General features: G+C 37.2%; 1 protein-coding gene across 1 annotated transcript in view; it reads right to left on the bottom strand.

Annotated features, from left to right (window-relative positions):
• Positions 1–390: 390 nt before the first annotated feature.
• The window catches only part of LOC106869796 (uncharacterized), a 30,924-nt gene continuing 5,701 nt past the window's right edge, over positions 391–25,613 (bottom strand). The window contains exons 2-7 of the mRNA XM_052968954.2: positions 24,460–24,535; positions 23,548–23,667; positions 17,828–17,959; positions 7,883–8,005; positions 3,739–3,870; positions 391–734 (exon numbers count right to left, since the gene is read on the bottom strand). Coding sequence (XP_052824914.1) covers positions 667–734; positions 3,739–3,870; positions 7,883–8,005; positions 17,828–17,959; positions 23,548–23,667; positions 24,460–24,535 — 651 coding nt within the window. The 3' untranslated portion in view covers positions 391–666. The remainder of the gene's footprint in view (positions 735–3,738; positions 3,871–7,882; positions 8,006–17,827; positions 17,960–23,547; positions 23,668–24,459; positions 24,536–25,613) is intronic.

Below are 25,613 nucleotides of genomic sequence, written 5' to 3'. Positions count from 1 at the left end.
CTGGTACTTATTTAATCGACCCCGAAAGGATGAAAGGCAAAGTCGACCTCGGCGGAATTTGAACTCAGAATGTAACGGCAGACGAAATACCGCTAAGCATTTCGCCCGGCGTACTAACGCTTCTGCCAGTTCGCCGCTCTGATATTTCTGTCTGGTAAGTTTCGCATGGAATTTTCAAACACAAGAATGCGGACTTGTACAAATTGTAGTTGGCTATTTAGTTTGGAGCAGATTCTTGTGGGGTAAGCGAAAGAAATAATCTAAGCAGTCAACAATGTAGGATAAGTGAAAGAAACAATCTGAATAGTCAACATATACGTATGTACGCGTGTATGTACGAGCTCATAAAAGAGTATGTTCATGAGTTTTTAATGTAGACGAAAAATAATATTGAAGAGAATATATTAATTTATTTCGACACGTTGCTATTACATTTTTCGCGGGCACGAATTTGATAACAAAAAACAAAAAACAAAAAAATGAAAACAGCATCGGAGTAACGATTCTAATAAATAAATGAAGTTGTGGATTTTTAGATATCTCTGTATAAGTAGAAGCAGTGTTTTAGCTAATATAATGAAACACGGTCTCCATGTTATTATATGTTTTTAGCATTTATTTAATTGACACCATAAACACTTAAAAATACGGAACATCGAATTTTATTTAACAGTGTTTCAGTCCATCAGTGACATATTTCCGCCAGCTTCCGTATATATGTTTTAACCTACAAACTGAAAAGAAAAACGTCCAATAAATATTAAGCGTATTCATCAGAGAAAGCAACATTAGTCAAAATGCTAAAGAATCTCTTGAACTTTATCAGGATAAAATATAAGCTTGAGAACTAATGACAACTCTAGACAAGAAAATTTTGACAAATTAAGTGTACGAATCTCTGGTACAATGGGCTGGAAATTCGACAATTGTATATTGTAGATGCTGACTGTAATCGCTCGCTAAGGATGATTAGAAACACGAAATCCAATTATCAAAGGAGAGGTTCACGAAAAGAAGTCTAAAATCAAACATATTTGAAAATCATGAATATGGGCGAACGAAATTGTTTGTACAAATTATATGTACACAGAAACGCGTATCAATTAATTCAGATTATGAATCAATATAATAGCAGAGACTGATTCGTTACATCTTGCATTCTATGGATATATATATACATACATACATACATACATATATGTATATATATATATATATATATATATATATATATACACACACACACACACACACACACACACACACACACACACACACACACACATATATATATATATATATATATATATATATATATATATATGGGAGAATGTACGAAAAAACAACAACAGACGAGGACAGGTGGTATAAACAACAAAAGGATGTATTAGTATGACGCTCGGGAATACGGAAAGTCTTTAACGTTTCGAGCTACGCTCTTCAACAGAAAGAATACGGAGACAAGGAGAAAAACACGGAGAAAAAAAATTGAATAGTGTTCGGTCAACGGTCAATCATAGCTATGGTTGACCGGAAGTTAGAAATTTTACACAGGAGAGCTAAGAAAAGGGGGAGATAACAAAAGGGGGAGAAAGAATGGTGATTGAAGAACGAGGGGCTGTGTGTGTGAGAGATAGAATGCTGGTGATCTTGACGTATGCGTGTGTGAAAATGGGGAGAGGAGAAAGGAGTTGGTCAGTTGTAGTGTGAGCGTGGTGTGGTGTGAGGGTGTTGGGAGGTGGGGAAGGCATGGGTGGAGTGTGGGTTAGGCTGAGGGTGGGGGTAGAGGTAGGGGTATATGGGTAGGGGGTGTAAGGAATTGGATGCGGTGGAGTGGGAAGGTAGAGTAGGAGTGTGTTGGGGCGGGGTGGGATGAGCTTATGAGGGGGGGTGGCGATGAAGGGGGAAGGGGAAGGTGGATGTAAGAGAGGGGAAGGTGGATGTAAGAGAGGGGAAGGTGGGTATGGGAGGGGGGAAAGAGAGGAAGAGAAAGAGAGTGAGAGAGAAGAGAAAGAGAGTGAGAGAGAAGAGAGTGAGAGAGAAGAGAGTGAGAGTGAGAGAGGGAAAGAGAGAAGAGAGTGAGAGAGAGAGAGGAAGAGAGAAGAGAGTGAGAGAGAGGAAGAGAGAAGAGAGTGAGAGAGAGGAAGAGAGAAGAGAGTGAGAGAGAGGAAGAGAGAAGAGAGTGAGAGAGAGGAAGAGAGAAGAGAGTGAGAGAGAGGAAGAGAGAAGAGAGTGAGAGAGAGGAAGAGAGAAGAGAGTGAGAGAGAGGAAGAGAGAAGAGAGTGAGAGAGAGGAAGAGAGAAGAGAGTGAGAGAGAGTAAGAGAGTAAGGGTGAGAGAGTAAGAGAGTAAGAGTGAGAGAGGGGAGAGTAAGAAAGAAGAGAGTGAGAGAGAGTAAGAGAGAGGAGAGAAAGAGTAGGGGTGAAGAGAAGTGGGAGTGAAGAGAAGTAGGAATGAAGAGAAGTAGGAAGAGAAGTAGGAGTGAAGAGAGGTGAAGAGACGTACAGAGAAGTAGGAGTCGGAGCAGGAAGGCGGAGGTGGGGGAGGAGAGGGGAGAGATGGGTGGTAGGAGGGAGGGTGGGGGAGAGAGACAGGGGAAGGGGGTTAGATGAAGAGGGGAGGGGAGTTGAGCCCATGTGGCGCAAAGGAGCGAAGAGAGAAGATTAATCCCTGTTCACGGCGCAAACGGGAGTCCGGATGGCCCCTGTGCATGGACAATCCAAACACGGACAGGTGTTGCTGCAAGGAGTGACCGGCAGAACGGAAATGGCGTGACACCGGGGTGTCATTGCCAACGTTGATGTCTCGGAGGTGTTCCGCGAATCGGTCGGCCAGGCGGCGCCCCGTTTGTCCGATGTACAGAGAATGGCAGAGAGAGCAGGAGACACAATAGATAATGTTAGTGGAAGTGCAGGTGAAGGAGTCGATGATGCGATAGGGTCGGTGATGGGTGTTGGTGAGGAGGGTGGTGTTGGAGAGGTAAGGGCAAGTGCGGCAGCGTGGGCGGGAGCAAGGGAACGAGCCAGGTTGGGGAAGAAGCTGTGGACCAAGAGGTCTCGTAGGTTATGGGCTCGTTTGAAGGAGGGGAGGGGTCGATTAGGGAAGATGTGGGAGGTGGAGGGGTCGGACTGGAGGCGCCAGAAAGCTCGGAGAATGGAGTATTGGAGGGGTAGGGTGGTGGGATGGTAGGTGAGGGGAAAAGGGAGGCGGGAAACGGCAGGGCGGGTCCGGGGGGAGAGAGCAGATGCACGGTCCACAAAACGTGCTCTGGCAAGGGCGGTGTGGATGGTGGTGGGTGGATATCCACGCAAGCTAAAGTGGCGAGCCATGAGTTGAGACTGAGTCTCAAAGTCATGGCTGTCACCACAAAGTGTGCGTAGACGGAGGAATTGGGAATAGGGGATGGAAAGTTTTGTGTGTTTAGGGTGGGAGGAGGAGAAGTTGAGATAGGAGTGTGAGTCTGTGTGTTTGTAGTGGATGGAGGTGCTAAGGGCGGAGTGATATATATATATATATATATATATATATATATATATATATATATAATATACATACATACATACATACATACATACATATATATATATATATATATATATATATATATATATATATATATATATATATACTTACATAATACATACATACACACATACATACATACGCATATATACATATGTATGTGTGTGTGTGTGTGTGTGTGTATTGCATATACTACTAAATAATAAGGTTTACTTACCCAGTTCTAAATGTACGAATACTCTCGGTATATTGTTCTTTATCAGGCAGATAAATCTTACACAAAAGTTATTATGAACACCAAATTGTACGTTACCAACGTGTAAGCAATTTCCTGCATTATCCCTGCAATCTGAAAAGGTAACAAAAATTTAATTATGACTCGTATACGTACGAACTGAGTACATACATACAAGCATACATACATATATACATGTGTGCGTGCGTGTGTGTGCATGTTGCTCAAAAGGTCCCTGAATAAGGTTTGTTTAAGGTTGATGAATGAAACACCCATGTTTCCAGAGGTAAATTATTCAAACTCCAATGAATTCCTGTCAACACATGACTATGATGCTCCTCCACTACTTCTGCTCGTGATCAGAGATGTACATATCCTCAGCTACTAAGGGAATGCTCAACTGGTTAAGGTTAAGCAAATGACAAGCAAATCTACGGTACTATGCAGCATATTTGCTATAGCCTATCTTTTGCATTCAGACAAAACATGTACATGATAACACTTCCAGTCAGTTAAGATCATCATTATTATTGTTATTGTTGTTTTTGTTGTTGTTGTTGTATATTTCACTTTTCAGATCTCTCGATTTCACTTGTTCCAGCTAATTCTGTACGAGTGCACTTCTTGCCAAAGGTCTCACGAGGTCTTCTTCAACGGTTCTTAACATCCAAGTCTCAGTCTCAATCCTCGCTATTCTCAATAAAGCAGTTTTCTGAGCCATGTTCTACCCTCATGTCAATCCCAATTTCCCAAACAAATTTCTCAAACCTGGTTGTTAATGTTCTTAATGCCCCTACAACTACTGGGATGACATTTATTTCCTTTATTGTCCACATTCGTGCAATCTCATATTTTAGTGGCTTGAATTTCTTAATCATTTCTAGTTCTTTATCATCCACTCATACATCTTCAGGCATGGCAATATCTATGATCTTGGTTTCCTTCATTTTTTTATCAACAACAACGGCGGCGAGCTGGTAAGTCGTTAGCACGTTCGGCAGAATGCTTAGTGGCATTTCAGAACTTAATTTACAGTAACACCGAGGAACATGAAAATTGGTCCCTGAGATATACCTTTTTTTAAGGTAAGTTTTGATCTCTGATTCTAAATACGCCATTAATTTTTTTTCATCATTTCTGGTTACTGAGATATTATATACCCCTAATTTTAATGCATACGACCAATCGAACACTAGCACTGATATCTACAAACCATTATTTACGCCTTCTGCATTAATAAAGCGCATTCGTGCATTCATACACGTAGATTTCTTTTATTTATGAAGAATTTACATCAGAGAATAAGATAATAATGAAACAAGCATAGAAAGTTCTTTTAGATACACTGTTCATTTACTCAGATATCTCACAAAAGCGTCGCTTGAGAGACTTCTTGCGGTGAGCTGCACCATGGCAATCACTTTGAATAAACCAGCAGTAATCTGCCATCATGTGGGTATCCCAGTGTTCCTGGTACCTTTTTCCATAGTTCTTAAATCTTGGTGGAATTGCTCACCCTGCTCTTCACTTAGGTCACCAAGGTTTTCTGGGAAACGATCCAAGTGGCTGTCGAGATAATGTACCTTGATACTTATTGTACAGCCAAGTTGACGGAAGAAGATAGCATTCTCTCTACTAGCTCAAAGTAACTTTCTGCTTTATAGTTCCCAAGAAGATTCTGTACAACCATAGTGAAAGAAGACCATGCATCTGTCTCAGCATTGCTCATTGAATCTTTGAAATGTGGATCTTTTATGTGTTCTCTGACTTGCAGACCGTCAAAAATATCTGCCTTTAGCTTCCCCATGCTCAGCGCTGTAAATGTTTTGCATATGTATAGCCAAAGCATCACCCCTCTTTAAAAACTGATTCATTAAACCTTATTTGATGTTTAGTGGTGGTAAAATTATCTTATTCTGGTCAACCAATGGTTCTGAAATTATATTCTTTTTTTCTAATACCAGGTTTTCTCTCAGTGGCCACAGTTTTCTCACCCAGTGCTCATCCTTATATCTACTACCCCAGAGACATATAAAGCAAGGATACTTAGTGTGTCCACTCAGCTGGCCCAGTAGAAAATTCACTATCTTTAGATCCACACAGATTAACCACTGGTGATTGTGGTATGATATCTCCGGTAAGACCAGGGCAATTGTGTTTTGCTCCTCAGTCATCTTAGTTGAGTGACCAATTGGGACTGATCGATATTTATTTCAGTTGTGTAGAAGTACACATTTTAATCTCCGCTTAGAACTGGCTGTGAACAGCCACCATTTGCTTGGTAGATATTGTGATAAACCCATTTTCTTCGGCAAGCTTTGAACGTTGTTGCAAAAACCAAAATCACTTTCCTCCGAGAAGAACGCCAGCAAATCTCTTTCTCTATTGCGATAGTATGTGATTTTGGTTTCCGAATGCAATAAATTCTTCTTTGCTAGTCTAGACGCCAACAATTCTGCTGATTTCTTTGAAAGATTTAGCTCCCTAACGAGGTCATTGAGCTCCGGTTGATTAAAAACTTGTGCCACTGATGAGATCCCTTCAAAATCACTGGCATCATAACTACTGTTTACAGGTGAAGAACAAGATTAATTTTCTTCAAGAAGCTCTTCTAGATTAATGAATGATGAAATTGATATTTCATCTGAGTGTACAATAAGTCGTTTTACCGAGTCTAAGTCAGGATACATGCATTTACTCTGATCACCCCCATTAATGCCCTTTATGTTAACCAGACAGAAGTAACAATCTTCACTGTGATTCCTCTGTTCTCTCCACGCCATAGGTATACCAAATTTCAGACATTTCCTCATACCATTTAACCACTGCCGAAGGTGCTCAATACAAGTTTTACAGACAATGTGTGGAGCCCATATCTTATCTTGGTCCCCTAGTTTTATTTTGAAATAGCTTAAGTATGCCCTTTACACAAAATCAGAAATGGATTTTTTCTGGTACCTGAATGTATATTCAAGTATTTGTCAAATACATTACAGACCATTTCTAATTCTATAATACCCCCGTTGACGGCCTATCCTAGATACATGTGTGAGCAGCTGTACATTATCTCAAAAAGTAGAGCTGCTAGAAAGAAATGAAGGACATATTCTTATTTGGAGTCAATATACCTAAAATCAGGCCTAAAACCTGAGGCACCAAAAAAATTGTTTTCATTTGTTCCCCAGTGTAATATATAACATAGGGTATTAGAGGGGCTAGCAATTCAGAAATTAATCTAAAAAGATAATTTGCTTAACTTGAATATAACAGAGTGGAATTGGTTTCATGAAAGGATATTAAATTGAAAAAATAAGTTTAATAAATAAAATACATATATAATATACATAAAAGTAAAACATGATAATGATAGAGAAAAATCGTGGAAAACATTTAAAGTTCCCTCACACGAATGAGAAACCGTTGTGTAGGTCAGTGAAATATTGATCCTACTTATAACTAGATCTTCAAATAAAGATTAAACATTCTTACTTTTTTGAGCGTTTATCTCTTTCTCATTTCTATACATATTCTTTTCGTGCTTTCTTTTCCTAACAGTCCCGATGTAAAACCTGCTTGTTTAATGAATGGTACTTATGTGTCTCTAAACATCCATCATTCCTGAAAACCCATTCTGCAATATTTTCGATTAAAAATTGAATATATAGAATTTCCTGTCTGTATATTTCGTCCCCATATTAACGTTTTCCACTTACATCGACCATATTTTCCGGAATATTAGTCGAATTATTCAGACAAAAATTTACAGCCAAAAAAGATAGACCGACTTACACACCAAGACGATTTTGAAAGGTAAAAAATTCCATGTGAAATGCAGCAGGATTTGGAAAGGCAGTGACGAGGTTTGAATGTTTATATTGCATGTTTACTAAACCGTATACTAAACTGACTTGTATACAACGATTTATAAATGCGAGAAATAACTTTGAAAATATATTTTCAATAATTCAAAAGGCTAACAATCTGAGATGAAATCAGGAACTAGTAATTAAAATCGCAATAGACATTAAGTATTTAAGAAATTATATATAAAAACAAAACTAATGGTAAACGAAACAAATAGTTTGAGAGATCAATTACGTGACATAAATATTTCAGTCTTACTTACATTGTTGAAGAACATTGATTATGCCCCCAACACACTCTATCTTCATACAGCTATACGCTCTTCTATATACACCTGTTGTACCATTACAAATACACATTCCTGCTGCATAACATCCATTACATCCTGTAAGAAAAATCGAAATGTTGTTTACGTGAGGAGTGAAGCAGTATTCTATGGCATAATTTGAAAGAAAGTTCCAGAGGCATAGAATAATTTTCTAATATTTTGAGAAAAATCATATGGACGGCTTATGAATATTGACTTAGGAGGAACATCTGCTAAAGACATAAAAGGAAAATAATCACAGGTTAGTTGTAAGTTTGCAATATAACACTTTTTTAACACAACTGTATGTAAGAAATCTAAAATGCTTATTTACATAAGAGAGATGTCTACTGTTTGAATCCAGACAAGTACGCCAGAAAACCATTCTATACATGCGTTAGTAATTATGCTTTTATGCAAAGTTATGTTTTGGAAAGAGACTGTTAAATGTGGCTATTAAAATGTGAATTATTTCTTTATTGAATAAGCGTTTAAGCTTTATTTCCCGTAAGATTCGGAGAAATATCTGGAGGGTTTTAAATATTAGCTGGGTGCATATCAGTGTCTTATAAAGTCAACTCAGTGGTATGAATAGACAATCAGTAATCTATGAATATTGAAACATACCTGTATGATTATATGAAATCACAACAACAATTATTGGAAGTAGAAGAAAAATCAAAACTCTCAGAAATATATACATCTGTAAAGTAGAGTAAACAAACGAAAATTTATTCGCTTTATTTTTCATAGTATTAATAATAAATAACTTCTATAAAGGAGTACCTCTTGAGTATGTCTAATAATTTATCTGTCAAAGTACACTTTTAAATATTTGGATAATATATATGTATTTTCCTGTTCATACTGGCACGACCACTTCAGGTGATGTCACAGTGCGTGTTATCTAATAAAACTTCAATCAACAGAACAAAAATACGTTTTTAAAGAAGCTTCAAGACACTACCATCAAGGTATTTACCAATGTAAGTATTTTAAATCAAGTGTACTGTCATTCTACAGAAAAGTGTTTTAATTGATAGCATGGGAAAATGGTATGCATCAATATATGCATAGAAATGTGCATTGTAATCAGCGCAGAAACGAAGAAACCCGTCTATCTCTTACTCCGTCTAGATCACAGACTAACCATTTCTGACTCCCGAGTAATCTGACGGTATAATAAAACCCATCATTTTCACTCTTGTCTTTAATTTCTTGTAAATGAACTGAAACTCGTCTGCTGTTATTGTGAGTACTGCTACTGGCAGTATTTTAACTAATTTTATAATTAATCCTTTGATTTTCCTGGTGAGAGTTACTTTTTCTCTCCTGGAAACCAATTCCTTATTTTTTTTTTTTTTTTTCAGTTTTTTCAGAAATATCTTTTCAACATGTGTTAATGGCTGTATCTTCAAACTTCTAACACTTTGTTTTTAGTTAAGAAAGCGTGATAGATCATGTTTAATTGCTTTGTGCAGATCGATGTTGTCAAATGAACATGCTGGGCTGAGTGTGGTTGATTTAGTTTTGGTATTTTGGAAAATACAATTGTAGAGTACTGTGTTATGGTTAAAGGGAAAAGTTTGCTTAATTGAGATATTATGGTTGGTTTCAGAGTGACCGCGATACTAGATACAATACATTTTTACTGTTATTTTCGGTTAAAGTACAAACTGAGATGTGAAAAAAAAAACCATCGATAAATTTAAATAGCAACTCTGCAGCTGCTTTGTCTGCAGTTGAGACGCAATTCATGATTTCAAAGGGTTTGTAGATTCATCTACACAGAAAAGGTTGAAAATGTCCATCATTATTATGTTTTCAAAATTGCATAAGTGACTGAAGGATTCGATTCAGATGCGGCACAGTTGGAAGCACAGGGGAGACATACGTAGAGATCTGCAGACATCAACTATAGTTAAGTCATTTACTTTATTGTAGACAGATACAGATTCACAGTAAATGTGGGAAAATATGTCCTTTATGTCAACTGTAAAGGAATCAAGGAGAAAAACCAGCAACTCCTCTGATGAAACATTTCCAGAGTTATGATTCTTAAACATCGGGCAAGAGTGTCATTTTAAACAATTCATTTTCTTTAGGCTTCTGACATCACGTATTGTAGCATCCGCATTACTATTGCCATACAAGACGCTTGAGGGAAATTTGGTGAGAAACTTTGCACATTCAGTCTAAGGTTTGGAATAAGTGAATGCTGCAAGTCAAGTGCTATGAAGTTACCATTAATACTCAGGTTGTTAAGCAAACGGTGATGATGAACATCAAAAGAAATTGATTTTAATCTTAGAAAACCGTGCTGATGATAAAATGTGAGACATCAGCGGCGACGAAAATCTAGCAAGAACAGCATCTGTGTCCTACGTCTAGAGTTATGGAGTGTCTGCCGAAAATTGTTCTTCCAATGATAACTAGCATATGTAAGTCAATTTGAGGTTGACTTGTAGAATGAAATTGATCCCAGTGTAGGTTCCTCTGAGATAAAAGTGATCACTTATTTTGTGGTAAATAAACGTCAATATTGCTTTCTGTCTCTCGTATATTGGTTTCAAATTTTGGTACAAGGTCAGCAATTTCGGAGGAGGGGATAAGTCGATTACATCGACCCCAGTACTTATTTTATCAACTGGTACTCAGTTTATCGATTCCGAAAGGATGAAAGGCAAAATCGACCCCGTAAGAATCTGAACTCAGAACGTAAAGCGTTTCATGCAGCGTGCTAATGTTTCTGATAGTTTGTCGCCTTGTTTCTCTCATATATTAATATAAACGAGAAGTTATTCGAAAATGTTCATGGATGATTGCACTCTTTAGTTTGGTTATTAAATTCCTAATGGTACAAGTGAAGTTCGGCAAGAATATATGCAGCTTGGAGAACAAATACTGGGTGGATTAAAGTCTTCAACGTTGTTATAATTCTTTAAACTTCTCATTTTCATTTTGTCGTGAAGAAATGTGTGTGGCTGTTCTGTGCGTTTTATGAATAAGTCCTTTAAGATCTCGTATGGTTAGTATATCGCTAATGAGACGATAATGTTGCAAAATTCTATGGTGAATACAAAGGAGTGGTTTGCAGTAATATATATTCTAATTTCCTGTTAGCACTTCGTGATACTCCAAATTGCAAATTATCCATCTGCGAGCGAACACAAACGTACAGTGTCTGCAGATTAAAAGAAAGGGAGCTTTAGAGTAATTATTGCTATGATAGCATCAGTCGTGTTTATAGATTGGAATCTGACTGAATAATAGTTAGATCGGAGGAGGATCCTTAGATCCTCTTAGGGGTAAATTAATGAGAAACATTAAGGTAAAAATCAGTAACAACTGGCACTAAGGAAAAATGTCTCGTTGCGTTTGCCAATAAAGTGCATTTCAGGATATGCTGCCTTCTAACACAGACAATACAAATGTTGGTTGGTTGGAAACAAAATTACAATAGTTCAATGGAAACCTTAAAAAGCCCAATTAATCATCTCGTGTTTTAACTATAAAAATATAATTCTATTCAAATAGAAGCAAACTGCAACGGAATCGTATTGCAGTCGAATGCTACATCCAGTCCTTATGTATCTGAAGTGATTCAGATATTTGATATTCTAGATATTTCTTAATATTTTCATATAATACTGTTAGATGATGACTTTGTTAGTTTCTCTTTTTTCACCTGGATCTTATGCATGTATATGTATATCTCCAACTTTAGGGAATGGAGTAGATAAAATCCAGGCTGCATATGTTTCTTAGCTAACGGAATCTCGGAAGTAGTAATTGCCCAAACGAGGGGTACTCCGTTAACTACTCATCAGACCAAAGATACCTTAGTCAAATGAAGGTTACATTTTCGTCAAGGGACCCCATGTTAACTCGCTGGAGATTTGAGCGATTCTCCTGCGAGTTATATCTACTCCGTTCCCTAAATTTGAATTTTTATTCGCATACAAATCAACCCCAGTTGCTAACCATGAACTATAAAATAACTTTTCCCCAGCTTATCGAACTTCGATATGGGAAACATTTGCAACCTTCTATGTCAATAAACCACTATTGTTCCTGAAAGTTGCTTTTTATACCTTATACGAACTGCTTCAAGCTTACTAACTTCCTACACCTTGATCTTTGGATCTTACCTTTACACACACACACACACACACACACACACACACACACACACACACACACACACACACACACACACACACACACACACACACACACAAGATAGATCTAGTCTTTGTTATATCCATGGATAATACTCTGAATGAAAATCAAACCATAAGAAAGAGAAATGAAACTATCATATTCCAGCAAAACAATGTTAAGATGAGTCATGTGTCTCATGAATAATAGTTATATACACGTAATACTGCCATTCTCTTAAATCATTCGATACTGAAGCGAGCTGGAACTATACATTATGATATTCCACAGTTTCACTTACCTTATGATCTTGAAGATGGCCCTATGTTCAGAAGTAGAGAACGATAGAAGTTAATTTTCAAATACCACTGAAAATCTGGCAGTTGCAAACACCAGCTGCTATTAAGCAGTTATAACTGAAATTCGCAATTGCTTCTTAATGATTCTGCATCACCTGTCATTTCGATTTATTATGTGAGTCTCGAAGCTAAAAACTACGTATCTACTTTATCTTTTTTTTTTTGTTAGTTTCATCATTTTCTTTTTTTTTTTTTAGTTTTTGTTAGTTAGGAGGCGGCTAGATCAATGGCCTCCGCGATCTTTCCTGCTCTGGTAGGACCGAGGTGGTTCATGTTCCCTTCTGAATAGTTGCGAGTTGATGACTGCACAGATAATATTTTAAGCAAGAGAATTCTCGATAGCTGACGATCTGAGGAGGAAAGACCGCATATCGTTGTTAAGACGAGGTTTTTAACAGACAAAAAGATTGAGTTGGGAGTGCCTGAGTGGTGATGATACTAAGCTTCGAGGAAACCGAATGTTTGTGGGCTAGAGATTGGAGTGTACTGATGACTGACATTAGCAGCTTGTTTTGGTATGTAGCATATGATGTATGCATGTGCAGCAGTAGTACTGTGCCAGATGCTGGAACATTCAGCATCTCCATGTGACACTCACATAATTTGTTGACGCTACCGTGTTGTTCATGACCTAAGTAGGCGATATTGTCGAAGTCTGTATTTAAGGCGTTTATTTTTTGTCATCACACCGAATATTCCAGTTATCATTTGTACTGTGTTCGCCTTCATGCCCCACATCTTGAATAATTCACTTTTAAAATATTAGTATTTTGACAGGTTCCACTTCTTTCCATCGGATTAAGATGTCACTCAGTGTACACATTTCCCCCTCCAATCCTTGATTACCATGTATAAATAGTTTCCTTTGATCTCTCCGTTAGTTTAGACAGACATATCCCAGATGATTGTGATTTGTAAGTCAGTACGTCTTACTAAAGAATGATATCTGCGAGTCCTGAGGCTGGCGGAGAAGCGGTGATACTTGCTTAATGATCTCAGTGCATTAAATTTGAATGTGGTAGTTTTTAGCGAGATGAGGATTTTCGAAGCACGCACAGTTGCCTCCTTTCAGGTCAACTAAAGATGTAAACCTCTTTCGGTATCCTGATGTTAGTCGGTAATCCTGAGCGAGAGTAGCAGTAAATATGGTAATGTTTTTAGACGGATGACTTTTTATTCCCCAACAAGCACTGGACGACCGGAAATCCTTAGATGATAATACAATCTTTGGAACATCAAACTTTTTTATGTTAAATGTCACCTAACGCACGCAGGGATAGGGGTCGTTGTAATCCGTGAAATTCACTTCATTCGCTTCTCGACTTTCCAGCAAGATAGTGTTTAAAGCATTCTGAATTAGAATTTGAACTCTGTTAGGTCACACGTATCATACTCCTATCATTTCTTTTAATTAAAATGTTGGATTTGCAACTTCTCGAGATACATGTTCTACTTCAGTTTCCTCCATTATACGGTATTGATCGTGGAGGCGCAATGGCCCAGTGGTTAGGGCAGCGGACTCGCGGTCATAGGATCGCGGTTTCGATTCCCAGACCGGACGTTGTGAGTGTTTATTGAGCGAAAACACCTAAAAGCTCCACGAGGCTCCGGCAGGGGATGGTGGCGAACCCTGCTGTATTCTTTCACCACAACTTTCTCTTACTTCCTGTTTCTGTTGTACCTGTAATTCAAAGGGTCAGCCTTGTCACACTGTGTCACGCTGAATATCCCCGAGAACTATGTTAAAAGTACACGTGTCTGTGGAGTGCTCAGCCACTTGCATGTTAATTTAACGAGCAGGCTGTTCCGTTGATCGGATCAACTGGAACCCTCGACGTCGTAAGCGACGGAGTGCCAACAACAACAACGGTATTGATCATTCAATACAGTATCTAATATTCTTCCTTTTGAGGCTCCAGATAAATTTACTTAATGAAGTGGAAGTGAAGTTGTTAAATGAAGATTTGTGATTATATATGATATTATAACATAATAATTATTAGGGTGGAGTGAAAATAAAGAATTGTAGAAATTGAAAATGCTTGAGAGCTAAAATGTTGCTATATTTGATTATTAGAAAAATGCTAAATTTTCGCTGCGATCAACCAAGGGCATTTACTCCTTCAAGCCCCCTAAACTCCGAAAATGGGGGATTTTTGTAAACTTTTTACAATAGCGGAGTTTAGGGGGTTGAGGGAGTAAATGCCCTTGACTGATCTAAGCGAAAATTTAGCATTTTTCTAGTAATAATATGTAGCAAGATTTTAGGTCTCAGGCATTTTCAATTTTCACAATTTTTTATTTACACTTTACCCTAGATTACATAATCTGCCTACACGCACACATGTGTTTTAGAGTGGAGTGAAAATAAAAAATTGAAAATGCCTGAGACCTAAAATCTTGTTATATATTATTATCAGAAAAACGTTAAATTTTCGATTAGATCAGTCAACGGCATTTACTCCCTTGAACCCCACAAACTCCGCTATTGTAAAAGTTTACAAAAATCACCCATTTTCGGAGTTTATGGGGGGCTTGAGAGAGTAAACGCTCTTGATTGATTGCAGCGAAAATTTAGCATTTTTCTAGCAACTAAATATAGCAACATTTTAGCCCTCAGGCATTTTCAATTTCTACTATTTTAAAAATTTTCACAACACCCTAATAATTATATAATATCATAGAGACAAGAAAGAAATATTCCGAACGCAATATAGCCGTCAAGACAGCAGAAAAATTGGGCATTTTACCCTTATATGACGGAAGAAGTTGTCAGCAGACAACCACGGGACTCGAACCCGCACCTCCCAAATACCGGCTGAGTACTCTACCAATTAATCTAAACTGCCCGCTGAAAACAATTTCCGTCAAATTGACGCTAAATACATAGCATCTTTTAAAATACAGCAACATATGTAAACAAACTTTTTTGTTTTTGGAAGCATCGAATGTGTATCGTATCATACAGACAAGAAAGTAATATTTCGAACGCAGAATATGACAATATGTTGGTTGTGTCAGTTACGACAGTCCATAACCAACATATTGTCGAAAAGAATCGAATTTGAAAACAAACTCACACAACCCCACACACACATGCAAATATAATTGAACGACTAGGAAGGAATCGTCAACTGGTTAATTACTACTGATGCTACAATTTAGGGTCTAATAACAGCAAAGGGACTTCTCATCAAAGGTTTTTGCCAGTGAAGATGTTGATGCAGACCGTCAGTCAGCGTATCTATGCTTTTTAATACTTTTATGTCGCACGCTGTGTGGAGGCGCAATGGCCCAGTGGTTAGGGCGGTCATAGGATCGCGGTTTCGATTCCCAGATCGGGCGTTGTGAGTGTTTATTGAGTGAAAACACCTCAAAGCTCCACGAGGTTCCGGCAGGGGATGGTGGCGAACCCTGTTGTACTCTTCCACCACAACTTTCTCTCACTCTTTCTTCCTGTTTCTGTTGTACCTGTAATTCAAAGGGTCAGCCTTGTCACACTGTGTCACGCTGAATATCCCCGAGAACTACGTTAAGGGTACACGTGTCTGTGGAGTGCTCAGCCACTTGCACGTTAATTTCACGAGCAGGCTGTTCCGTTGATCGGATCAACTGGAACCCTCGACGTCGTAAGCGACGGAGTGCCACTTCTTCTAGTCGCACGCTGAATAAAATGGATTCAAAGATTGTAACAAACAGGTAGAATAGTTATATCATTAATTTCAACAACTATTTTATGCATTATTAACATTTATTTTATTGTTATCAGAAAGATTAAAGAATATCGGTGATTAATTTTTTATTCAACAATATTTCAGCTCATCCCCCACATATTTCTGCACTCCTGCATAAATATGCTGCAGCGTACACTCTACAAAATATAACAAAACAATACAGTATTAATTTAATTTATTCACCAGACAAAGGCATACTGGTCATATTTTCTCGTATACCTTTTCAATATAAGAGGATTAGAATATTTGATTGTATTCATTGGCTATACAAAAAAAATTGATAAGTTTTCTGACAAATATGGTGATTGGTTTGGTGCGGTGATTTGGAAGTCATATACCTGAAGAGATGTAGAGGATGATAATTGTCTTATGTTACAGATAAGATATAAGGTCGTATAGAGAAGCATATAATCTTGGCTCTCTACTAGTCGTGTTATAGAATATGAGTTTCAGATTTTGTTAGTACAAAAAAATTGCACGCACAAACGTGAATCGGTGAAATCACATTAAAAACAATATCAAAGTAGAGAATGATAAAATATATATCCAAATATATATCTTGCAATAAAATATATATATATATTGTCACATATAACTGGTTCCAAATTTTGACACATGGCTAGCAATTTCGGGAAAGTGGGTAATTCGATTAGGACGACCCCAGTGCTTAGCAGGCACTTATTTTATCAACTCCGAAAAGATGAAAGGCAAAGGTCAATCCGGACGGTATTTGAATTCAGAGAGTAAAGCCGGAAGAAATACTGTAAAGGTTTTTGACCGGTGCGATGACAATTTTGCCAACTGGCCGTCGTATTGTCACGTGTAAGTGATATATAAATTATATTGTTTAAGCTGTTGTGATTGCTCGGCGAATTTTTTTTTTTTTTTTTCAGTATTCCAACTGGTTTTATGGACAATGGAAAGTGTTCGATCATTTGTGCCAAGTTCTTTCTTTCATGGTCAAGTTTCTAAGTATTATTCTAAAGTAGCATGTGTGTGTGTGTGTGTGTGTGTGTGTGTGTGTGGTCACTCATGAGTGCTGCTGGTAGCATGTCTTGTACAACCAGCTGCATAGTCGGGTCATCTTCAACTAAACAGACTCCTCTACTAGGCTTGCTTGGTGAAGAGGATTGCTAGAAACCCATTAGAACAAAATCAAGACTTTTGAAAATTACAGTTGAATCCACTGTAGGGTCAACGACGATCTAGCGACAAAAAGTCGTTAAACATTCCAGATTCGTGTCTGATTTGCTATAAGAGTACTGTGAGTGAGACACTCCCTGGCTTTTGATAAAGCATATCTCTGCTCTGGCAGTATAACTTGTTGAGTGGTATCGGTTCGACTGCATCGGAAGACAGCCAGACTAAGAAAACAACTCCGACCATAAACACACACACTATGGGAGCCTGCAGAGGAACAAAATCTAAGTGGTGTCAACCCTGACAGTAAATCAGAAGAGGATTCGGGACCATATTCACCCGGAAGAATATGTGGTGTGTGTGTGTGTGTTTGTGTGTGTGTGTGTGTGTGTGTGTGTGTGTGTGTGTGTGTGTGTGTGTGTGTGTGTGTGTGTGTGTGTGTGTGTGTGTGTGAATTGTCGAAGATGTATGTCTGTATGTAGATATTAATCTCAAAGTGTACCTACTCGCATTATATAAAACCTTCATGTGAAGTTCGTTTACCAGTTTCAAACATGAAAATGTTACACAACCACCGTTAAACATGCCAGGATGTTTCTCCCCTGCTGCCAGACAATTTCCCTTATTATCTTTGCAATCTGAAAGCACAAATGACTTCATAATTATGACTTCTTTAAATACACAAATGAAAATATCTCTCACAGTAAATATGTGCATATGTATGCGTATATATATATATACAAACTGCCACAATTATTTCAGAAATTTTTCTGAGATTGCTAAATCTAAACTTAATGTATTCAAACGTTTGTAGAGTGTATTTAAGGTATAGCTATGATGTGTGTGTTGGCTGTGTGTGTTTATGTGTGTGTGTGCATGTGTGTATGCTTGTGTGTGTGTGTGTGTGTGTGTGTGTGTGTGTGTGTGTGTGTGTGTGTGTGTGTAAGTGCTTGCATAAGTATGTCCGGTATGGAACAAGGAGTTCAAATAAAGATACAACACACGTGTTGGGTAGATGTGATTGCCCTATAGAGAGATCATTCGTTTTACGGGTCCATGAATAATGGCTAATATCTCTGGTTTCGTAAAACGATTGAATTTTCAGTTGGACCTTTTGCTTACACACACATACACAGACACACACATACACAGACACACACATACACAGATACACACACACGCACGCACATATGTAGCAAGCGAATAGATACGCTGGGTAAGTGCTATTGTTGGTTGACCATTAGGTTCCACGGTCACAACGAAGACTGGATCTAGGGATCCATGTTTGGGTTCCGTTATAGCATGTATATATTATATTATAGGAAAGGTCAAAACCAAGGCAGAACGAGTATCTCAAGTCATTTACAATAATTTAATTAGCGTAAGGTGAATTTGAAGTCTTGCAGCTGAATATACGAGAAGGTGTTGAAAAGTTCCTGGTTTTAAGGGTATCGCGAAAGGCCTGATTGGAAACCCAACTTTCCGACTTTTTTTACAGGGCTTAGAAAAACTGAAGAACCGCTGCAATAAGTGTGTGAAACTGAGAGGGGAATATGTTGAGTATAAAATCATAATTTACTGATACTCTTGTGTTTTCTTTTACCCAAGCCATGAATTTTTCAACACCCTCTCGTGGGTGTGTGTGCATATATATTTTTTGATTCTTTTTTTTTCTCTTGTTTCAGTCATTTGATTACGACCATGCTGTAACACCGCCTTAAAGGGTTTTATTCGAATAAATCAGCTTCAGGACTTATTTTTTGTAAACCTAGTACTTATTTCTAATGTTCTCTGTTGCCGAACAGCCTAGTTACGAGGGAGCAAGCACACCAACATCAGTTGTCAAGCGATGATGGGTGACAAACACAGGCACAAACACACACACACACACACACACACACACACACACACACACACACACACACACACACACACACACACACACACACACACATGTATATGCTAGTAGGACCTTCGAAAGTTCCACAGAACGAAAAAGATTAAGAGAAGCTATTTCAGGAAGAAAGGATAATTTTTTAGCTTATTTCTATTTTGCTAAGTTATTTTCACTTCCAGTAACAATAATATATTAAATGAGTGAAAAATTTCCCTCCGCTAAGCTTTTTATATTTCTCTCTTTCTTTCTACCCCTTCAACAAACTTTTTAACCGTGTAATTCCCCTCTTCATATCTTCCTTTCACTTCTACAAACTATATGAGTGACAGCATAACGCATCGGCTGCCTATCTGCTGTCTCACTCACTCCCATATTCCCTCTTCCTCTCTCTTTTACTCCATCTCTTCTTCATCTTTGTGTCTAATTTGGCAATTCAAACGCTCTCTGCCTTCCTCTCTCTCAGTCCTTCTCTTAATGTAACTGCTTCCCTTGTCCATCTTTCCCTATCTGCCTTTCTTTAACCTCATCACCAGAACATCACCTTCTACTAAATAGTATATCCTAAACATATCTCTTTCTCATTACCATTCCCTTCCCACTCTACAACGCGTCATTAACACTTCTCTCACCCTCTTTCTCTCTTGCTCTTTTCTCTCACCATATTTTCTCTCGTTCTCCCTTCAACTAATCACGTGACGCATTTGGCCTTTTTACACGTCTTTCTCTACTTCTTCCTCACTCTCTTCCTCTCTTCTCACACTCTTCCTACTCTCTCTCCCTTTTACTCCACCTCTCTAACTAACTGAAGCGTAACATTTGTTATTTTTGACAGAGAAAGAGAGAGTGAGAGAGAGAGAGAGAGCAAATGGCTAAGGTCAGGTTGAGTGTGAAGTTGGTGTATTTCCAGAGAAGCATTCGACCTGAATACTGGGCTATCAACACAGTCGGGATCCAAGCCAAAACCAGAATACTTCAGGTGTAGAAAATCTAAGTTTCACGACGATTATACGGTCATACGGGTTTGGCGAAGAGTAAATAATCCAATGAAAAGAAGAAGACAAAGAAAATTCTTTTACACATCTTTAATTATAAGTTACAAATGTTTCGTACCATCTCCATTTGCAATGCCAGTTTACACAAAAATTCTAAATGAAAAATCACGTAATATTTGCGGTTTTAGACATTGGACAGACACTTCATCAGACTTGTATCAATAGTGTGTAATTACACTGTGCATCCTTCAGAAGGACGCACATTGTAATAGCACACCTTTGATACAAATCTGAGGAAGTGTCTCTCCAATGTCTACGTTATTTTTCATTTAGAATTTTCGCATAAGCTGGCATTGCAAATGGAGGTGGTACGGAAACATTTGAAACTTATAATCAAAGACGTGTAAAAGAATTTTCTTTGTCTTCTTCTTCTCACTGGTATAAATATATATATATATTACTTTGAAAAATTATATATATATATATATATATATATATATATATATATGTTTGTATGTATGTACGTACATGTATATCTATATTATATATACATACATACATACATACATACATACATACATATATACATATATATATATATATATATATATATATATATATATATATATATATATATATATATATATATATATATATATATATATATATATATATATATACATACATATATATATATACGTATACTTGATTCTTTTCAAAAGAGTTTAATAATGTAACGTCAAATTCTTCTTGCTACTGTGCAATGAATCTCTGACCGGTTGAAAAGGTTCAGCACAATGAGGGGAAAATCCTCTTTAACAGATCAGGCCCAAGAATTCTGGATTTAACTTTCGCGTTAGAGTATTCTGTCCTTGCTCAGGAAAATTCAAAGCAGCAACAAATTGGTATTTTCCTGAGTGTTGCTTGAAACTTTTGCAATGTAGTCGAAGATGTTCCTCGTGCTCGTTTTCTATGAGCGAGCAATCAACAAATAGTTTAACTATAAGAAAGCGAAGAGTAGACAGCGATAGATGCAATCTATGAAAAGTTAGCAACATTGCAAAGTTTGGAAGCTATACTCAAAAATGTAATGAGTACGAAAGATGTGATTATTGCAGTGTTTGGTATATCTACTTATTCAACACGAATTTAGTTTTATGCTTTTGTCAGATAAATTTTTGAGAAAAACTCTATATTTGCTGAAAGAACGTCAGCTGTCGCTGCTTTCTTTGAAACTATATAGAGATGATCAATGACAGTTAGATGAGGTCGGATTCCTGCTTCATGACCAGAACGAATCTTCTGGATTTAGCTGACACGGGAGGCCTACTTGCTTCAATAAGATGAATAACAATGTTCAGTATGGCAGTGTTGGTGAGCACAAGGCAAGAAAATTCAGAATATTCATGAAAAAGGGATGCATAGGTTTCACAAAAGCTGGTCAGAGAGAAGCGATGCCTTAATAATGATTAATATGAGACTGATAGTGGTGTCCACAAAACGATGATTTTTGACATATGCTTAGAGCTGCCGAAGAATGTCTACGCCAAAAATTGATTTTGGCAGACCATTGATAACGAAAATCCATTGAAAATTTCTAAGGAAACTGAGGTCGAATATCATAGGTTTCTCACAGTAAGTGGCAATGGGAAATGATTCTGTGTTTGAACTAGATGGTAGAATGCAAACTTGAAAGTACTTGCCAATGAGAAAATTGTTATTGGTAGTATTTTCAAAGATGTAAAATAGACAACTTTTACTACTAAAGTCAGGCATCTCCGTCGTTGCTAATCTCGTGAGTATCTGTTTCTTTACTGTGAAGAAGTTTGCCAAAAAGAGCAGCTTTGAACACATTGACTAACGTCGATTCGGAATAGATAGCAGCGCCGTTTCCATCTCCCAAGTTGACTGAAAGACTGTCGTGAAATTTTTTTATTAGGATTATTTCGACTAGATCTACTCGGTGACTTAGTTGTGCAAATCCATTGGAGTAGAATCGTAAGCACCATAATTTGTGTTAATTGTTATTCAGAGAGAGCATTAAGGGCTGCAGCATCTGGAAATATTTGCTGGAAAATTATGCTCTTATCTCTTTAGAAAATCGAAACAGTTCCTATTCGTCTGAGTTGCTGAAGCCTCATCTAAATTCATGAACGGTACATTTACTATCCATATCGCCTAGATATCTTGAAATTAAGTCCCAAGAAATGGTAATCTAACTGATAAATATTTAGCCACGTTTCTATTTGCGGGTATGCCTCGCTTTTTCCATTCAATATTTATTTCTTCTGTTTCTTCTTTGAACATGCTGATGGTGTAAAATCTACATATGTCTATAAATACACCATCATCACTACATGAGTCTTTGTAAAATATTTTCGACGGGGAAATTGCATACATTAATATTTTCTTTAAATGGTTCTCCTTCAAAGTAACATCATCCATTTGAACATACATTTCACTTTATAAATGCCAAAATGATAGTATGAAATAATTTCAACAACTGACATAACACACACCACAATGTAGAAGCCAGACATTGGCAATAAAATTCACACTATATAGGATTAAAGAAGTTCTGTATGATTGAGAGCTTACATATTTTATCTAACGACCAAAAAGGTATCAAATAAATTACACTTCGTAAGAAAATTATAGTTCTTTCCGGAACTTGATAGATTTCGTGAAAGCGATCATTATATCGATTTACAAGAAATGTGCACGAGTTGAAGAGACAACATAATTAATGTAAGAAGTTACTTAGAGACGTTATCCACATAACACGTTCTGTGATTATCACTCATAAGTATGACCTGGTAATGTGTATCATGCTTTATAGGTGACTGTTTTGCGCACCTGTATAGACACGAGTAAAGACACCGTCTTTGCCCTCCAGCCTTTGGAGTAGCAAAACATCGAGGATGTGCCAGTTGGGGGGAGAGAAGGCGGTACCAGTACTTGTTTGTTATTCATTTTCTGTTACGTAAATTGGAGAAACATGAAACGAAACGTTTTGATAACTGAAGCTGGAATCCAACCTAAGATATTAAGGCTGTACGCCTAACACTCTAATCATTTGGTAAGATATATGGAACATAATATTTGAGTAAGTGCTAAGGTAGCGGAGCTAGCATGGCGGGCAAAATACCGAACGGCATTTTTGCCTGTCTCTATGTTCTGGGCTCAAATTCCGCTGAGGTCGATTTGTACCTATCATCCCTTCCAGATCGATGAAATATGTAGAAATTTAGCACTGAAGTCGATGTTTTAAGCCTTTTGTTTATAGCAAAAAAGAAGAAAAAAAATTTCAGAATGAAATATTTTATCCATTACTTACATGTATCTTTAATTTTTGGCTGACTGTTTACACATTCTATTTCTGTACATGTATGAGCGGATTTAATTATGCCTAAGCCACCACAAAAGCATTTTCCCTCATAATAACAGCCTTTACAGTCTGAAAAAAGAAACGTTATTTCTTTGTTCGAGATGATAGATTAATGGCAATGTTTACTTTATGATTTACAGTGCTTTAAATTTCGATTAATTTAATTAATACAAACTAGAAGTTAGTATTCTAAATATCAATAAATAATAAAGAGAAAATTCTGGAGAGACACAAAACGTAAAAGACATCAAAAAAACGTGGGATTTCTGAAATTTTAAACTAGAGGGAAAAGGTGAAGAAAGAATATGGTGTAAATTAAGTTAAAGTGACATTGTTTCAGGAAGATAATCTTCAAAAGTAAAAATAAAGAACCCCTGTGGTCATGAATGACCATGGGATTGCACCGGGATAATTACTCTCCGAGGTATAAGTCCGGGCAAAGTTGTTTACGGAAGACCAGCAGTCGCCCATACATACCGGTCTCTCCTCTCCACGCCACCGATGTTAACCAAGGGTAAGGCAAAGGCCGATACAGCTTGGCACCAGTGACGTAGCAACTCATTTCTACAGCTGAGTGAACTGGAGCAACGTGAAATAAAGTGTCTTGCCCAAGAACACAACATACTGCCCGGTCGGGAATCGAACTCACAACTTCATGACTGTGAGCACGACGTTCTAACCACTGAGCCATGTGCCTTCACTAGTATTCAAAAGTATTTTCAAGCAAAACTTGATAAGACACTGCTCTGTAATGGGTCAATGGTAATGTGTGAGCGGGGTGTAAGTGTGTGTAAAAGTACCACAAGAGATACAAAGAGGCCAAAAGAAAAAAATGCAAAATTAAATCATCTTGAAATATACCTGTATTTATACCTGAAACCTCAGTTACAATTGGAAGGACTAGAAGAAGAAGCAAAACTTGCAGAATAATATACATCTGTAAGTAAAATAGAATTAGCATGCTTAAAATATGTTGATAGTTTCAAAATTTTAATGATTAATAATTAGATTTTGTTTTTGGTTTGCAAGATTCTTGCTGTGAAAATGTGAGTTGGAGTAAATTTTGTCGTGGGTCATTATGCCGGCTACAAACACACGCACTTGTTTAATTTCACTTTAGTTTTCATCAGTTAGTTAGCTATTTAACAACTAACTCATTGACTATTCCATTAATCATTTTGTTTAATAAGTTATTCAGTTGTGTTTACCAAAGTCCTTTTGTCGCCATTTGAGACTTCTTCAAATACATGCCTTCTCCACTTTTTGTTAGCTTCAGTTCCGATCTGTTCATGTCATTCGCGGTTTCTTCATGTCACTAAAGAGGTCACGAATGACGACAGGACTTGGGTAAACACAACTGACTGACTGATTAATCGAATGATTAATCAAACAATCGATTAGTTAGTTGGTTAAATATCTAACCAATTAACGAAAAATTAAGGAGTGAAACCAAACCAGTGCGTGTGCTTATTATTGGCATTACGTTGCTCCTGAGATACAAGAAATGATTCATAATTTCTGCGAGAATTTTAACTATTAAGTAAATAATGTATCATTTTACCAGTCAGAGTTAACTGTATTAAATTTTCTATATTTCGATATTTGTATATATTTAGACACCTACTGAATTTATTCAGTATGCAAGTATGCATGTCTTTTCATTCACTTAAACATCATTCTTCTCAAATCAAGAGTTAAATGTATTTTCAGAAATGTCCATACAGACTTCAGTAACAAAGATGTAAGATGTGTATGAAATTTTTAAAGATATTCGTTTGCATTTCTCCTTATCTGATTCTGTTTGTCAAGGTTATATTTTAGAACGAGTACTGGAAGATTAGGCATATATTATAGTATATGCGAAAGTAATATTAAATTCAACGGATGCAAAGATCGGAAAATGCTTTCACTCTCCGGCCGAAAAACTATACTTCACTACGTGTTTAATTAATATTTTTAAGAAAAGAAAGAAAAATTCATTAAACTTTCATCCCTTAAAATACTAAGATTTCGTG

The sequence above is a fragment of the Octopus bimaculoides genome, chromosome 6 (assembly GCF_046866305.1).
Source record: "Octopus bimaculoides isolate indiv1 chromosome 6, ASM4686630v1, whole genome shotgun sequence".
NCBI lineage: Eukaryota > Metazoa > Mollusca > Cephalopoda > Octopoda > Octopodidae > Octopus > Octopus bimaculoides.
Note: the sequence above shows the minus strand (reverse complement) of the source record. Positions and strands in the feature narration are given on the sequence as shown.